Below are 19312 nucleotides of genomic sequence, written 5' to 3'. Positions count from 1 at the left end.
AAGTCTGTCAGAAATAGCCTTACACACCACCCTATCCATTCCCAGATTCTGAGAATTAGATTCCCAAACCAGATGGGATTTCCTCACCAGGCAAAGAACCACGGCCAGATAAGCAAGGAATTCCCTAAGATACTCATCTAGGCTCTGGGGCTTTGTTACTTTTGAAAACAAAACAATTCCAGAGCAGAGCTCTTCTGAAGAAGACCCATTCTACCACTGACTGCAAGGAGATGGAAAGATACACAAGATTTCTCTGCCCCCTGTACTAGGAAAAGTCTCCGAATGAGCTTTAACATTTGAGAAGCACTGGGAGAACCAGAGAGAAACAACCAAAAAGTGCTGACCTGGGAGACAGAGCGAAAACCATGAATTTGAGAAAAACTAAACTGTAGTCTAAACAGTGCCCTTGTTCTATTCTCGAGAGTCCCTACAAGAAAATGTTTCTGTAAACATAACTTACATGTTAAAAACCTGAAACAATTCAGGAATTTACCTTACTCAGCTGAAAAGCTCTGCAGAGAAGAAAACCTGCGAAGCCAAGGATAAACTTTCAACCAGAACATTCAACTTATTTATCTAATAGGAACTGAAACTGGAAATAAACCGTGTAAATATAATGAATGTAATAAGTCTTTTAAATATTTTTCTCCTCCTGATATTTAAGAGAACCAACACAAGAGAGATATTACCAATAAAAACAATGAAGGAAAGCTTCTCTACAGAGCTCATTTCTTATTCAACAGCAGATGAAAACCCTAAGCATTAAATGATTGTGAAAAATCCCTCTACCAGATCTGTCCCCTTACTGGGTACACAGTAGGATGAAATGCTACCAGTTACATTTTCATCCATAACCGTTATAAAACAAAGTCAGAGTGTCCTATTCACACATTCTGAAAACTATATGGGTTTGGCTAGCATTCCTGATTTATTTAACAGTGTCAGGGAATGGGTTACTGCTAAGATATTTTAACAGTCACTGAAATATAAGATGGATTAAAATTCAAGCAAAATAATTTACATCTATTTGAGCTCTTTTTGTTGGACAGCCTTAATCATAATAATGTCTGTCAAGCAACATGGTAACACTATAATCTGTGGCTTCCAATTCAAGATGGTGTGTTGCATACTTACACTTCCCCTTTCTCCCTTAAGATCCCATTCAATTAAAAGATATTTTAAAAGATTTAATCCCAATAATGAAGGGAATGCGAGGGAAGCCACCTGTGAACAAATAACCTTAAATTTCTAGAAGATGAGCATAAAGGACAGGACTGACTGATGAAACAGAAGTCAACAACTAGAATATATGAACAGAGCTAAATGCAGGGCATAGAATCTTACTTCAGAACTTGGATTCTAGGGTTAGTCTGCCTGGGTTTGGAGCCTGGCTCTGCCTCACCCTAGGTTCTATAACCTTGTAGGGGCTCTCTAAGCCTCAGATTCGTATCTGAAGAGATAAGGAAAGTAATGATCTGTGGCATTAGTACGAGATCAAATGATATAATACATATAAAGCTCTCAGTACAACCTTACACAATTAATAAATGTTAATTATTATTGCTATTATCAATGAACAATTTAGATGAAAACAAAGTTATAAAGAAATAAAACTAAACTTAAGCTACAATACAAATAGACAATAATTTCAATTTTATACATTTTCGAAGAAGTTCCAGATGACTCCAGAGAATTTCTCCCCGAGGAACCCGCTGAAAAAAATCTTCTTGGTTGAGACTACACAGTTCTCTTCCGGAAATATTCAGCGTAGTGAGGTCTATATCGGTCATGCTGAATTCCTTCATTACCCAAACCACCCAATGCAGGACTTGGTCTGTGGACCACTGTATGGGATCTAAAGAGAAAAATATTACCATTGGCCTAGTTGCATCTTAGATATTATATAAATTTACAGTTAACTTGTAAACACACACAAACACGCAGATAAAATCCAGACAGGTTTCTTTTTTTTACAAGTAAGTGAAGTAAATAAACTCATTATATGAAATAAAAAAGATTCTTATGCTCTATTTTCTCCTTAGCTCCTTTTCAATTTCTTAATCTAAATTTTTGATGGATTCACTTATTTCTACATCAGTTAGTCTGGAATTTTACCAAGAAAAACAAAATGCAAAACTGCTCTCCAGTGGGCCAAATGGAAGAATAAAATACATGATTACCTTGTAGAAAATGGAGTAAATTAAACAAATTTTAAAAAATTATTTTGTAGTAGTGTATGATTTGATGCACTGAAAAAATAAAATTATAAGGGGTTTCTGGGGAGACATATTCTCCAAAATATGAACGTACTCTTTCCTCACTTTTACTTCTTGTAAAAAGCTAGTTGTTCCTGCACTTACCCTTATGGTAGCACTTACAATACAACACGCTAATTGCATGTCTACTCAGCTGTCCCCCCATAAAACCTTGAGGTCTTAAATATAAGGACTGTGTCTTGTAAACCACTGAATCTTCAGAGCTTACCACGGCGCTTTGTGCGTACATTTGTTAAATCTATAAAAGGTGAATCCAAATAGTTTCATTTTCTTCATCCTTTTTTACTACTGAATGAATTCACAAATAAAAAAGATGGTCAACATGTGTAAATAGTTCATGATTGTATCCCTGGCATGTAACGGAATTTCTACTCACAGAATTTTAATAAATACTAGCTGAATTAATTTTGGTATAGGTATTTCTGCACGGAGAAGGTCATCTATCCAAATGGTATTGATTATATGCCCCCAAGATGCATGCTATTCAATAAGAAAATAAGTGAGGAAAAATAACACTCAGGTACTTATCAAGAGCCAATTTACAGTAAAAATGAATCAAACATAATACAGGATTGCAAGCCACAGAATTGATTTTTTGTTTGATTTTTTTCACAAGGAAGTTAAGGAAGGAAGATTCTAAGAAGATGGCAGCAAAGTTTTAAAATTTCTCTGAATGCACACATAAAACAAAACAAAACCCACCACTAAAAGCAACTAGAGAGCAAAACCAAAAATCCATGGACATTTACAATTAAACCAGGTGACATGATATCCCCATGGAACCCAAAATACATGCAGGTGAAGACAAAGCAGTAACAGTCACAAGAGCTGTATGGTATCAGCATCTGTGCAGGAGAAAGCAGAGGGAAGCAAAGGAACATCTCACTCTCCATCCCGAGCATGCGAAAAACTGAACACAGCCAGGAAGTATTCTTTGAAAGCACAGTTTTGCCCAACCCAGTAGCAGAGGAATACAAAGGTCCATGGTCAGCTTTAAAGGGGATGGAGCAGTGAAGCACCTGTGAAATTTTCAAACTAAGCCAAGGATGACTTCCAGAGGAGAAGACCACAATAAAGAGAAACCGGTGGGAGTGGAACTGAAATTGAGTAGCATCGAAACACGAAGGAAAGGGAGAGAGGAGGTCCAGATAAAAGTGAAGTCAAGGAACTGACAGGAACTGAGAAAGCAAGAGGCTCTATTTTTTAATACTACTCCAAAACAACAAACAGAAGGAGTTCTGGAAAGTTAGAAAAGCTATCCTGAAACACACTTCAAAGTTCAAGTAGGCACATTTTACGTAAACATGAACAAAAAAGTATCAGGATCAAAAAGTTAGAGGAGGGGCTTCCCTGGTGGCGCGGTGGTTGGGAGTCCGCCTGCCGATGCAGGGGACACGGGTTCGTGCCCCAGTCCGGAAAGATCCCACATGCCGCGGAGCGGCTGGGCCCGTGAGCCATGGCCGCTGAGCCTGCGCGTCCGGAGCCTGTGCTCCGCAACGGGAGAGGCCACAGCAGTGAGAGGCCCGCGTACCGCAAAAAAAAAAAAAAAAAACATGTTAGGGGAAAATAGTTAGTCTGCCTTGTTTTCTTAAATAATATCAGGTCTTCTAGTTTAACATAACTAATTGCCATGCATGTTCTCCCTGCCTCTTTTCTCTAAGTCCTTAGTAAAATGATGCTAAAGAAACTTCTGAAAGATGTAAACTCACAGGAACATGAGTGGGAAACGACAGAAATGGAAGCATCTCCCCACCACGCAGGCACCAGGAACACTTTAGACCGGTCTACAAACCGAAGAGTGAGACCCTCTCCACCCACTCCACTTCCCTTTCCACTTCCAGAATGCAACATTTACACACACACATCAACCCTAAATCCTCACCCCAACCTTCTACTCCTGACACGTGTTTGGCCAATTTTCCAGAGAAGTTGGGAGACCCAGGAAAAAGATCTATACATGCTGACACTTGAAAATCTTTTAATAAAATGACCAACACCCCATTTCACCAGCATAGTCAACAAACTCCTTCCAGACTTCAAACTAATTAGCTTTAAAGTTATTCACTCTTAAATATTAACAGATGGTCAAAAATAATCAGATATTTGAGAGACGAAAAGGAAACCACTAGATGACCAAAAATAAACAGAAAAACAGAACCCAGAGGAAGCAGAAATAATGCAATAACAAACTGCAAACAACAACAAAAAAATAATAACCCTCCACTTCACTGTAATCAACATAGAGAGGAGAGAAAACATGATTATCTGTAATATAAGATCAGAATGCTATGGAAAGGTAACAACCAAAATAAATAGCCCTTGTAAATTGAAACTAAAAATCAGGTTGCAATATAAAGAAAAGAAAGGGACTTCCTTGGTGGTGCAGTGGTTAAGAATCCTCCTGCCAATGCAGGGGACACGGGTTCGAGCCCTGGTCCGAGAAGACCCCACATGCCGCGGAGCAACTAAGCCCGTGCGCCACAATTATTGAGCCCGTGAGCCACAACTACTGAGCCTGTGTGCCACAACTAACTGAAGCCCACGCACCGCAACGAAGAGTGGCCCCTACTTGCCGCAACTAGAGAAAAGCCCGCGCTCAGCAACGAAGACCCAATGCAGCCATAAATAAATAAATAAATAAATAAACAATATATAATTAAAAAAAAAGACAAGAAAATTTGGCAGAAAGTAGTACAAATAGATATGAAGATGAAAAATAAGGAAGAAAAAAGATGTAGAGGATCAACCCAGGAGATTTGATAGGAGTTCTAGAAAAAGAACAGAGAAACACAGAAGGTTATTATCAAAATAATAATGAAGGAAAACTCCCCAGTACTGAAGGCAGAAATTGTGTAGATCAGCACTGTCCAACATAATGCAGGCCACTATGTAACTTTAAAATTTTCTAATGGCTACATTAAAAGGTAAAGAAACAGGTGAAATTCGTTTTGATAATAATTTCACTTAATACATCCAAATGTTTTCATTTCAACATGTAATCTAGGTAAAAAATTTATAAGATTGTACATTCTTTTCCTTTTGTACTGGGTGTTTTACTCTTACAGCATATCTCAATTCAGACCCGGCATATTTCAAGTGCTCACATGGGACTGGTGACCACGGCACTGGGCAGCGCAGGGCCAGACTGAGATGCTACACAGAAAAACCGAAATTGACAGCAAATGAAACGATCCACACTGCCACTAGACTTGGTCTTAACAGCTTTCTTATTCTTTGAGGAATGGCTTAGGTCTCATCCTTCAAACTGGACTCTTTTATCTTGTTATGAATAACTCCTATCCTTGCTTCTTTAATCTTTCCTTCTCCCACTAGTTCCACACCATTTATCTACAAATACACTCAGGTCACCACCAACTCTTGAACCTTCAATATTATTTATTTATTACCCCAGCATTCTTCCCACCTGCCCCCCCCCCAATTCATACTCAATTTTCTCCATTTCTACAATGTTTATTTAGTTCTTATAATTCACCTTTGTCGCTCCAACTCAGCAGCTGCTTTTATCTAAATCTACCAATGAGCCTCTAATGACCAAATGTAATAGATATTACTCAGTCAGCATTCTTTGACTTTCTCAGCAGTGTCAAGACTTGTGACCATCTAAAACTCTTCCCCAATTTCATCAGCACTATATACGGTTCTTATTTTCCTTCTATCTGTTAAAGCTTTCCCCCCACTTCCTGTTCCTCAACCCTAAATGTTGACAAGGTCCAGCATTATGTTCTCTTCCATTTTATCTCTCTCCGTCAGAGACTGCATCTACTTGTATGACTTTAACAAATTCAATGTGACTGAGTCCCAGATAACATCTTTATCTCCAGTCCAAATTTTGTGCACCTGAAACTACTTTCTGGTGACCTCCAGTTGAATTTGTACTATTACTTGAAAATCAAGTACAATCAACACTTTCCCTTGAAAAATCTTTCCAATACCAGACTTTCCTACCTTCCCCACTAAGGTTTAGAAGGCATGGACTATCTTTCCTGTGCACTACTGAAAGCCCAGAATTTAACATGGTGCCTGGCTCAGGAAATATGTAATGAAGATGTAACCAATTCTTATATTATTATTGCCTAGTCACCCAAGCTTGAGAAGTTAGATCAATACTTGAATCTCCCCTCTCTACGTTCACACAATCCATCAATCAGTTGCTCAGTCCCATCATTATTTTGATTCATCTCCTCCTTTCTGCTCCCACAGAAATCACCTGGTCTAGGCTAACCTAAATATTATCACCTAGTCACACCCAAACTACCTGCTCCAACTTATGCCATATACCACTGCCACATTCATTTTCAACTGTCACTTCCATCAATCAAAAACAGTTCAACAGGGCTTCCCTGGTGGCGCAGTGGTTGAGAGTCCGCCTGCCAATGCAGGGGACATGGGTTCGTGCCCCAGTCCGGGAAGATCCCACATGCCGCGGAGTGGCTGGGCCTGTGAGCCATGGTCGCTGAGCATGCGCGTCCGGAGCCTGTGCTCCGCAACGGGGGAGGCCACGACAGTGAGAGGCCCGCGTACCACAAAAAAAAAAAAAAAAAACAGTTCTACAATGCTACAGAATAACTCCTTACCCAATGCATCTTCTCACTACTCACACTTCTCAGCTTTGCACAAACATTTCCTGTCGGCAATGTCTAGCAGTTTCCTTGTCTATAATAAACTCTTCCCCAATTTTCCCCCAGACCACTATGATCCTTTTGAGATTCTAAGAGTATGTTTCTTTATACCAGTTACTGACAGCTTAAAAACATGTTACGTTTATAGCAATTATCTTTTTTCATTTATCTTCTCTCTCGTCAACTACATTGTGAATGCCCTAAGGGCAGATTTTTTTCTTTGTATCTTTGTATTCCCAGCACCATCATATGTTACAGTCCAAAAAAAACAAAAACAAAACCAAAGAAAATCAATATATTTCCTAAAAATTCTACATTTAAGATAGATAATCTACTCACCCTACTGTCTTTCATGTCAAGCTTAATTCTTATTATTCTACCTAACATAATTATTATGCATTTTATTACCATAGGGTATCCCAAGACGTTCTTGCTCTTTCCTATAACCTTCCAGAGCAGCAGCCCATCTCGTCACTTGTTCTGAGGTTTCATCTGAAATGGTTGTAATGTGTTTTGTGCCATCAAGAGTTATCACTTGAGCTTCCTCAACAAGATGTGCTTCTGCTTCGGCATGGTGGGCATCTGGATCAATAACTACTTCAACTGTTTCCGCAGGTTTAACAATTTCCAGGATGTTTAGCTTTGGTTCAATTCCTTACCAGTGATTAAAAAGAAAACAAGTATATCTAAGTGAAAACACGAAAGTCTCTAACAAATAAAAATTTAGTTGAGTTTATATGTTCTCAAATGGTAGAGCAAGGCTCCATTTTAAATATTTTTAGCATTATGTCTAGAGAATTTAAACAGATTTCTATTAAATGAGAAAAACAACAATTCAGCAGAACTTTGATAGAATAGATAACAGTATTGTACCAATATTAATTTCCTCATTTTGATAACTGAACTGTGGTCATGCAAAAGAATTTCTTGTTTTCGGAAAACACACTAATGTATTTAGAGATAGGAAGGAATAATGTCTACATCTCATTCTTAACCAGGTCAAAAAAATAATGTGGGGATGAGGGAGAGAGAGAATAAAGCAAACATAGTAAAAGTTAACATTTGGGGAATCTGGGTGAAGGATATCCAGGAATTCTTTTACTACACTTGCAACTCTTCTGTAAGTCTAAAATAATTTAAGAATACCACCACCACCATGCATATATACACACACACATGCATGCAAGCACACACACACACCACCTACAAACATTAGGAAAAAAAGTACCACTATGGAATAGAAAATTAAAACTACACTATGGAGAGTATGAGTAGCTACTTATCCTGAGAAGTTGAAAAAATTAAAATTATTTACTGACTCCTTTTCTTTTTAGAAGACAAAGTACATGTATTAAAAATGAACAGACACTAAGCTTGTTACATTAAATTCACATCATTAAATTCTGATTTTCATTTTCAATTGAATGAAGAAAAACCCAAATACTTAAGATATTCAAAATAGAATAAACTAGCCCTTTATGAAATAATCTCAGATACTTATATTAAAATAACAGCTGCAAAAAACTATCATACTACTTAACAGCTACTGTTTGCTCACTGATTCAGTTACAATCTATATCAAAAATTTAATCAAAGTGTATTTGCAAGAAAAAACAAAACTCAATTTCAATATTCTGAAGTTCAATCAGGAAAATCATTATTACAAGAAAATATACAGCTATAATTCATCAGGTAGTGTAAACAGAAGTCAGTTCTTTCAAATATACATGAGGAAACAAATTATAATTTTTGAAGAAGATTTTTCCTAAAAATTATCCCCTAATCCTCCATTCAAATTGCATCAAGTCAACTCTTCTTAAACACACCTATACTGAGAGGTCACTAAACTTTTAAAGATAAAAAACAAAGATTGATTTTCTTTCCTATTCCCAACAATAGTAAATCCTGGGGAAATTAAGGATCATAAGTAGGTAGTTACCATTTTCATAATGTGAAGAAAACTTTGGTTTGTGAAATATAATTGTAAGCAATACAATATGTTCAGAGATGAAAATTAGTCTAAAACTCTGGTTAGAAATCTCAAAAAGCCACATTTAAAAAAACTAAAATTCAACCCACCAAAAATGGTTTCCTAATTTTCTAACTTGTGTATTTACACAGATTAGTAAAATACTGTGATGGATATGGCTGACTGGGTCACATCACATCCTTTGCAAATTCCTCTCTCTGTGCTAAACTGCAGAGACTATACATGTCCTTGCAGCTACGGCTGCAGATGTGATTTAGGTTCTAGAATCACTGCCATGAGCGTTCCATTTGGAGATGAGTTAAGAGGGGACAAGCAAGCACACGGCATCCATTTTTTGGCTAATGTGAATCACTGAAAAGGCAGCATGGTTCCAAATCGACAGCTATAGTTGTGGCTTTCAGATTTGGCATTTTCCAGATCCCGGCAGAGCAGCAGCTTCCTTGGCAGTCCAGTTCTACAGCGTGGCTGAGGCATTCTTAGAAAGTCAACTAGAACCTGTTCTTTCAGCCCTCCCTGTGATCCTGTTATTTACTACCCTGTAATATACCCTTTCCTGATTAAAGCAGGTAGAATGTGTTATACTATCTGCTTCATCCTGACAGATAAAACAATTAAATCAAAAGCATGAGTATTTGGCTATAACATCACATTAACTAATTTAGACAACCATCTAAAACTTATAAAATTGAGTTCCCATATTAGAAAAACATGAGCTAAACTTTTAAGTAACAACATTAAAAGTAACTTACCTTGGTAAGAAATTACCTGTACACTAAGCTGTACAGTTCCGTCTGTCTTTACTCCTTGGTCAAATAAACTTCGTTCTGGATCCAGCTAAACATGGATAAAATGATTAAGATTATTTTAGCTCAGTCATCTTGTTTAATATAAATGGATGTGCCAAACAGGACTTAATTACTGAGGCATACTAATTAAGTTACAGAACACGTTTAATTATTCAAGTTGTCCCATCATTTAATTCTTTGCCAAAACTGAAAATAACTTAACCACTGTGGTAGCAATTAAGGACAACACAGACGACAGGATTTACTGTAAGTGGTGGTTTTCTCTAGCTCTGGAGTCTAGTTTAGAATTTTAAATAATGCCAAAGGCAATTATTTTTTCTGTAAAAGTATTTAAAGTAGAAGATAATGCTATTTATCTGCCATGAATAAGCAAGGGTGTTTTATTAGTGGGGACAATTTATATAAATTTATTTATGTAATTCTTGCCATATCTCCCTTTTAATCAATGATACACATTTAAGATCAGGGTTAACTCTAAATTTTTGATCATAAAGTTAATGAAGTTAAAGGACTTATAACCTTACTACTTGACCTAGCTGTGAATATCTTTAATCATAATTCTGTATCCTTTCAGTACCTTTCAGTATCAGTGCTTTTGAATACATTTCACACAAATGGCAAAAAGTAATTCTGACTTCTAGACATTTTGTCATCCATTTATAAACAGCCTTCTGTTGTAATTATTTTGAATAATGTGTATCTCTGTGTCTGCATATCATACAGCTGGAGGTACAAAGCTCCTCCCACTCATTCCCAAGAATTCAGCCAATACTGTAGTCATGGTACAAACATATTTTCTAATATTAAAAACATCATACACATAAAGCCTAAAATCTTAAGTGACTATGCATCTAACTTAAACAGAGACAAGACAAACTTTGTAACCCTACACTTGGACAGGTCAAATGTGGCAGCTTCACTCCTTAAGACAACAGTCTCTGCCTGACATTTTGTTAAAAATTCTCCTCATAGCAAGATTTCTCCCCTCTCCAGTAGACACTGGTATTATCTACTAGAAGCTAAAGCCTGTATAACTCTGAAGAGGGCTCTCAGGTACTGGACACTCTAGCTAGTTCAGTTAAGAGCTGGCACAAGGACAAAACTCAAGCATGGTATTTGATCTCAGGTCATATTCCTTAGAGAAGTACAACTCAACTGTTGTTCATCAGCTCTGAAGTCAGCACTCATCTGAAAATACAAAAGCATTACCACAAGCAGCAAGCATTCTGACTCCAACTGTATATTTGCATTAATTGACATGGAGAACAGAAGTTACTATCCTCAGATCCTTTTTGAGGAGGAGAAGGGGGAGGGGGACAGGAAGAAATCCAAAATGTCCTAGATGCAAGGCCAGCTCTGAATTCTATGATACTATAAATTATGCATATTTCCATTTATTCTACCAATATATATTGAGATCCTATGATAGGCTGGGTACTTTGCAGGTGTTACTTTCGTTTTGCTTAGGTCAGGTATTGTAAGAGCAGCAACAAATATCAGAGCTAAAAAACAAGTAAGAGATTGAGTCTCTTAATTTTACATATGAGAAAAAAACAGGTCAAGTCCAGTGACAATGAATTATTCAATAAAAACTTTATTAAAAAGTCAGCCTCAAACAAGTGAAGAGTTTTAGAGTCACACAGGCCTGGGTTCACATTCCAATGTATCCCTTTGTAGCTTATCCAAAATTTACTGCTGGAGCAAATAAAGATGGAAGGGAATATAAAATCATTTGGTCAAACTATCTTTAAAAGATGAGGAATCTGATGCACAAAGAAGTTAAAAGTTAGAAACAGGGTGTGAGGACACACTTCTTCAGCTTCCAAGGTCAATGTGTTTCTCACTACTCTACGTTTTAAGCTCTGATTAAAATGTATTTAAACTTCTCATTTTATATTTGTCAAAGTAAAAAAAAGAATGTTTGATTTATTACTCAATCTTTTAAAAATAATTTTAAGTGGAGGAAATTTTTCTGAAAGAATTCTTTTTACTTCTAAATGCTTACATTTTATAATAATATAGGTCAAATGGAGAAAAAGGTCACAGCTAGAGAGAAAAGGCCAACAACAACAAAACATTTCTAATGCAGATATAAATGCTGAAATACAAATCTCAAAAAAGAAAAAAATAATACCTGGATATCTTGCAGGCAAATTTCATGAGCATCCAAAGAACACTGCAGTCTTGGTTCTAGTAGTTTCTTTAAATTGCCTATTGGCTCATTGATGTCTATGGCCTGGCTTACACATTCAGCTGGAGTGTAGGTTTGTTCAACAATGCTAAAGAATACAATGTTAAAGGATCCAGTGTTAAAGAATATAATGGTTAACAATTACATTCTTACCCTGGATATTAATGCAATGATATGGTGAAAACAAAATTCAACACCAAAACACATTTCTGGCCTTTGAAACTCCTTTCTGCACAGACACCTTTCACAGTGGTAGGCTCATCAACAGCTAGTGTTGTCAAGCTTAATACTGAATCACATCGCACAGAGAAATGCTAGCTTGAAATTTAAGGCACCTTTTCAAATACACCATATTATATACATACATATGTATGCATGTGTGTATACACATACAAATATTGCATATACAATATTTAAGGAGAAACATTTGCATTTATATTATATTTCCAAGTTATTTTGAAGAATTTTAGGCTCAGAAAGGAATATATAAAGCCTCTTCAAAACTTGTATGCCATCTCTACTAGTCAATTTCTCTTTCCAAGATTAATACAATTTAATAATGTAAATTATAAGACATGAAAATATAAGTTATCAAAAATATTTTCATTTAATCTAATCTGAAAACTACTGGTTATAATCAGTCTAGATCCACCTTAAAAAATTATAATTTTCCTTTAAAACTCTCTAAGGGCTCTTTTGCATTATTATTTCATACTTTGAATTCTACAAAGTTCCTTGAGGTAAAATCTCTGGTACGTAATTCTACGTATCTTTTGTGAATCCTTATTTGAGGCCAAACAGAAAATAGGTACCAATTAGTATTTGCTGAATTGATAAACCTAGAATTCAATCAAGTTTCATGACATGTTTAATTTATATATGGTTTAAATCTCATTTGCAGTTGTCAAAACCAGTATGTATTTAAAATTTGTCAAGTTCCATTTTCACATAAATTCCAAGTATAATGCAATATACACATGATATTCACTGAACCTATTCAGCCTAAATTCCTAAAACTTTTAAAATTTATAAAAGAGAACAGTCATGACTGAAAAAAACAAGATTATTTTAAAATAATAGTAAACATATTCTTATTACTATTTGTTAAGGTAAAATAATTGGGTCTTTTGGCTAAGTGAGTATTTTTACTAATTCTTCAGCTATAGCAGAGTGGGCTATATTTTTCTTTTTTTCATAACAATAATCTTTAAAATGTCACTTTAACACAGATTTTTAAAGACCTATTTTACATGAGCTCAACATTTAAAACACTTTTTAATATTCTGTTGCCACCATTTAAACCTTGGGAGATCCATATAAAAAACCTGATTACCAATTTCCCTTGAGAAAGTGTGGATGATCTCACATCACTGGACCTAAATTTCTGCATAGCAATCTGCTACAACTAGACAGCTAGCTATAACTGCTTCCTTTACATAGCTACTCCCCAGGTCAACAGTAACTATCAACCACAGTAACTACCAATATCTTACATGAGACATCAGCAAAGGTTTTCTGTAAGGGGTCAAACAGTAAAAACTTCAGACTTTGTGGACCATTTGTATGTATGTATATATAAAAATAAATACGTGCATGTCAGTCTCCAAGATAGCCCAAATGATTCTTACCTCCTAATATTCACATCTTTTCATAGTTCCCTCCCGAATTGTACCAAGGTTGGACTGTGTGACCAAAGGACTAAGGACTAAGAGTGATATATGTACTGCTTCTTAGATTAGGTTATTTAAAAATAAGACACTGTGGCCAAGGCTCTCTCTCAGACCATCTGCGTTAGGGAAAGCCAGCCACCATGTCATGAGCAGCCCTGCACGGAAAGAAGCCCATGTGGTGAGGAAGCGAATGGTCCTGTCACCAGTCTTATGAGTGATCTCAGAAACAGATATGCCAGCCTCAGTCAGCTCTTCAGATGACTGTAGCCCAGACGAACAGCTTCACTGCAAGCTCACAAAGTACCCTGAGCCAAAGCCATCCAGCTAAACTGTCCCCAGGTTCCGGATTCTGAGAAACTTCGTGCGATAATAACATTTGGGTGCTTTAAGCTGCAAAGTTCTGGGGTAATGTGCTACATAAATAAATAAATAAATGTATGTATGTATGTACGTATACACACACAACCTAAACATTTATATGTGCACATGTATGAAAATTAAGAAAGACATGCAGCCTATTGTTTCTTCCGTTGGAGAAAATAGCATAATCGAACATGTTGAAAAGCTCCATTAAAAATTTAAGGTCTCCCAGGCAGCCATGTCAAGGTATTTTAGACCTTTTCTGTCAGGAAAATGTTTCTGTACCAGGGCATGGTGGGGGAGGACAGGACGGAGGACACTAAACTGGGGTTTCTCTTTTGAGCTAGAGCCAAACGTCTCTTCTGAGCAGAAGAGGTGGCATAAGTAACCGCAGAAAAAATGGGGGAGCTGCTAATTAACTGGCATGAAATCTCAATTATGCAAGACAAATAAGTTGTAGAGATCCATTGCACAACATTATGCCTGCAGTTGACAATACTGTATTGTACACTTAAAAATTTATTGAGGGTAGATCTTGTGTTAAATATACTTACCACAATAAAATACAATTTTAAAAAATTTAAGGTCTTTAACCTCAGCTGCACTCTCAACACTCAGCATCCTACTCAACTTTAGTGATCTTCTCCATTCCCATCATAGTTGTTCTGAACCTTCGTTACTCTATGTCAGTTTTCTGCTACCCTTGAGGTCCTTTTACTTTCAGTTTATTATCTCCTGCTTTACAGAGTAAAGTAGGACTATTAGCCATTACCCTCCTCAACCTTCTTGACTCCCAAATCCCTATTTTTTACCCATATTCTCTCCTTGGATTCAGAACTCATTACCACTGCCCTCCTTCCTTAATGGAGTAAGTAATATTCTATTACTATTCCAAAAACTAATACCTTTCACTTCTCTAAATGCTTAGTACTGTGATGGCTCATACAGATGTATGTTTCCTCAAATACAAGGTAGTCTCTACAAGGGCAAGTTACAGTCTCATTTATTCATGTACTCCAGACAGCTGTTATTTGTTGAATTAGTTCAGGCTGAACTAATTTTTACTGAAATAAAAGTAATCAGCACTGACAAAAGGAAAAAGAATCAAACAGTGCCTGAGGGGGAAAAACCATCACAATCAATTGCTTGATCATTATCAGCTATGCTTATTACTGTCTTTAAAACTATCTTTTCCTCCCAGCTACAAAACCAACAAACCCAGTAAGTCTGAGGAAAAAGGCAATACATTATCCCCCAAAATGCTGAGGTCAGTTGGAAAAAAAAAAAAGGCCCCCAAAAGAACTTAGTGTGATTTTTTTTTTTTTTTTTTGCGGTACGCAGGCCTCTCACTGTTGTGGCCTCTCATGTGGGATCTTCCCGAACCAGGGCACGAACCCGTGTCCCCTGGATCGGCAGGCAGACTCTCAACCACTGCGCCACCAGGGAAGCCCTTGGCTTCATTCTTAATTAGGCATGTTGATAATATAAAAAGTGGTAAATTAAAAAAATACCAACCTTTCTTCTGTGCACTCTGGTTTCTCTGTTCCATCAATCTCAATTTCTATCAGCTCCTCTGCTTCTCTTTTCGTCATGATTGAAGTATTTCAAAAGCTGACCCTACAAAAGTTAAAACGAAAGACATTCTGAAATTATCTGCATAAGCAGACACGGTATACAAGAAGTAAAGACCCAATTCAAATAAAAGTGGAGGATAAGCAGAAGAGGAGGAAGAAATCTTCACATATAAAAGAAAATCCACAACTAATATTTATAAACTAGTTTTTGTTTAAATGGTGTTTATTAGCCTGACATGACATCATTATCATTCCCTTGGATTTACTGGGATGTTTTCAGCCCAATCTCAGCCAATAAATTAATTCAGGTCACTTCAAAATTAAGTGAAGGCATGTCAACTATATTACAGCAATTCAGTCTTAATAACAGATTCAAACCTGCAGCTTAAAAATCAACATAGAAATTCCTTGGCAGTCCAGTGGTTTGGACTCTGCACTTCCACTGCAGAGGGCATGGGTTCCATCCCTGGTCAGGGAGCTAAGATCCCTCATGATGCATGGTGTGGCCAAACAAAAAACAACATGGAGATGAACAATTTACAATGGTTCAGCTAAAAGCTGTACCTTCTTAGCAGAATTTATTGCAAACCATTATACTGACAGAATAATATAAAAGTTAATCCCAGCTTTGTGTTACATTTCTTATAAATGCCAGTACAATATTCTCAAACAGCAAAATAAAGTAACAAAATCATTATAGATATGTGCATTATTGCCCTGATTACACACTAGAATTTTATTTATTTATTTTTTTTGGCTGCGTTGGATCTTTGCTGCTGAGCGCCAGCTTTCTCTAGGTGGGGCAAGTGGGGGCTACTCTTCGTTGTAATGCATGGGCTTCTCATTGTGGTGGCTTCTCTTGTTGTGGAGCACAGGCTCTAGGTGCGTGGGCTTCGGTAGTTGTGGCATGTGGGCTCAGTAGTTGTGGCGCACGGGCTCAGCTGCTCCGCAGCATGTGGGGTCTTCCTGGACCAGGGATCGAGGATCGAACCTGTGTCCCCTGCACTGGCAGGTGGATTCTTAACCACTATGCCACCAGGGAAGTCCCAACACTAGAATTTTTTATGATTGTTTTTCAGATGTGGTTTTATACATTTTAAATAAACCATTACTTCAGTTTTTAATTCTCTCGTGTAAAATTATTACCTGCTACATTAAACTTCCATTGATTTTTGTACCATTGATACATTATGTGCCATTTTGTACCATTTGTACTCTTGATACTAAAACATTATAATTAAAAAAATGCTAAGTAATGCATAAAATAGCTGCATATATTGGTATTTCTTTATGACCATTTCCAAGGTGTTAATGTTTCAGGCTGTTAGGACCTCACTGTAGGTCAGTGAATCTGTCTCTGGACTCAATATATATTCTCAGTCCAGAATAGAGTTTTCTAAGTTTACTACTACATCTAAAAAAGTACTTCTAAGTGCCTTCGACTCTCTGACTTGCAAGGAATGGTCCTGTAAATTTGGTACTTTAATGTTTATAAAGGAGTCCATGCTCCCACTTTAAAGATTTGACAAAATGAAGAATTCAAATATTCATTCCTATTAATAATAACCATTATTTACTGAGTATCAGGCACCACATTCAAATGCTTTACACAGAACAATCTTATTTTGAGTCCACCCTCATAAGAAAACTATCCAGAGGTTAGTGAGGCTAAACTGCCTGTGGCTCCATAATGTCATGCTTTAGGTCTATCAACTGAAGTACATGCTCTATACTGCAAATATACACTAGAACAAGAGCCTCCACCATCTCTTACCTGGAATAGCCTCTTCCTAACACGTTTCCCTGTGTTGGTGCCCTTGCCCCCCTGCAGTCTGTTCTCAGTCAATACAACTGCCAGTGTGATCCTTTTTAAAACTGAAGTTACATCACAGCACTCCTTTGATACCATTCACAGTAAAAAAAAAACTAAAGACTTCACAATGGCCAACAAGGTCCTACGTGATCTACTCCCCATCCCCATTCTACTACTGCTCTGACTCCCCCTCCCACACTGGCCTCCTTACTTGTCCTTACATCTTTCTTCTTGTCCACAGCACTCATCCTCTAACATACTAATAATTTACTACATTTATTGTCTTTCTTTCTCTGTTGGATCACTGCCAGGGTGCAAAAACCAAAACTGTCCAAAAGTGACCCCAGGAACTTAAGTTGGTTTGCCTGGCCTACGGACTTCCCCTAGCTACTGGAGGTGGGAGGGGCTTCCCCAGGTTCCAACTTCTCAAGGGACCAAGGTCTTTGTGGTAGGCACAATAACAACCCAGAACCTGTGATTATGCTAAATCACATGGCCAAGGGGAATTAAGTTTACTAATAAACTGACCTTCAAATACAGAGATTATCCTGGCTTATCTAGGTGAGTCCAAGGAAATCACAAGTATCCTTAAGAGGGAAAGAGGGAATGTGAAGAGATCCAGAGTGATTCAAAGTGAGAAGGACTTGACTGGCTGGCTATGACTGGCTTTGAAGATGAAAGAAAGGAGCCACAAACCAAGGAACGCAGGCAGCCTCTAAAACCTGGAAAAAGGAAACAGATTCTCCCCTAGAGCCTCCAGAAGACGTGCAACTCTGCCAACATCTGATTTTAGCTCAGGAAGACCCATTTCAGACTTCTGACTTCAAGAAATGTATGATAATAAATTGTTTTCAAGCCACTAAGTTTGTAGTAATTTGTTACAGTAGCTCTGGGAAACTAACACAGTCTTCTTTCCCACTTTAAAAAGGATTGTAACTCTCCTCAGGTCCAAACATCTCCAAATGCTGGGGAGCTGGTTTTCTGACAACTTATTCTATAAATCGCTGGCATCCAAATCTAGACTGCCTAGTACAAAAATGATCTGACTTTCCCCACATTATTAAGGTTGCTCTCACAGCTCCCCTACAATAAGAAAGCATAATAAGAGGGTGGGGCTCTCCACTGAAATAGATACACATCATGCACATCCAGCAGAATGCCTAGGCCCCAGCAGATTTTGGTTGGGATGATGAAAGAATGAAGGGCTTTTGTTTTCTTTTCTTGCTGACCCTGGCCTAGTAAGTCTTCCCTTTCCCCATAAAGCCTATTTCTTAACAGATACTATGTGTAAAACTGTGGAATTCATCCTGAGCACTAGAGCAAAACAGGAGGTGGTGACCCAATAAGGCCTATCCTTGTAGGACAACACAAGCTCACCTGGGAAGGGGTATTCGTTCACAGATATATACAAAGAACTTTGAACTGCCTCTCCCTTTGTAGGCACTCTATTAAAATGTGTTGGATAAGTGAATGTTATAACAACTATTACACACTGTATAACTGACTCCAGAAGCCTAAAAGGCTTCCATGTGAAAGGTAAATCTATGAAGCTAACAGAAGAAAATGGTGGGAATTTTTTTGTGGTCTAATGATAGAAAAGATTTCTTAAACATAATTTCAAAAACATAAACCATAAGGAAAAAAACTGATAGATTTCCTTACATAAAAATTAAGAGTTATGTTTAACTGACAGGCTACAGAGTAGAAACAGATATTTCCAATATCCACACATGACAAGGGACTAATAATTGGAATTCACAGTGAACTCCTGCAAGTTGATAACACCCCCCCAAAAGTCAGGACAAATTAGAAAAGTCAGTAAAGCACAGAAAAAGGAAACTCACATAAAGAGAAACCAAAATGGCTACGGACATGAAGAAATGCTCACATTCAAATTATTCACTTTATACTGTGCATATATGGCAAAGATTAGAACGTTGAATACTGAAAAGAGTTAGCAGGGACATGGGGGCATAGAATATAGACAGGACT

General features: G+C 37.2%; 1 protein-coding gene across 4 annotated transcripts in view; it reads right to left on the bottom strand.

Annotated features, from left to right (window-relative positions):
* The window catches only part of GABPA (GA binding protein transcription factor subunit alpha), a 36153-nt gene that overhangs the window by 13018 nt on the left and 3823 nt on the right, over positions 1-19312 (bottom strand). For all 4 annotated transcript variants that reach the window (XM_082654314.1, XM_082654313.1, XM_082654316.1 and 1 more), the window contains exons 2-6: positions 15449-15550; positions 11847-11991; positions 9656-9740; positions 7325-7570; positions 1661-1855 (exon numbers count right to left, since the gene is read on the bottom strand). In XM_082654314.1, coding sequence (XP_082510440.1) covers positions 1661-1855; positions 7325-7570; positions 9656-9740; positions 11847-11991; positions 15449-15525 — 748 coding nt within the window. In that variant the 5' untranslated portion in view covers positions 15526-15550. The remainder of the gene's footprint in view (positions 1-1660; positions 1856-7324; positions 7571-9655; positions 9741-11846; positions 11992-15448; positions 15551-19312) is intronic.

This window comes from Grampus griseus, assembly GCF_964374135.1.
Source record: "Grampus griseus genome assembly, chromosome: 5".
Taxonomy (NCBI): domain Eukaryota; kingdom Metazoa; phylum Chordata; class Mammalia; order Artiodactyla; family Delphinidae; genus Grampus; species Grampus griseus.
The sequence above is the reverse complement of the archived record's forward strand: the minus strand, read 5'-3'. Positions and strand labels throughout refer to the sequence as shown.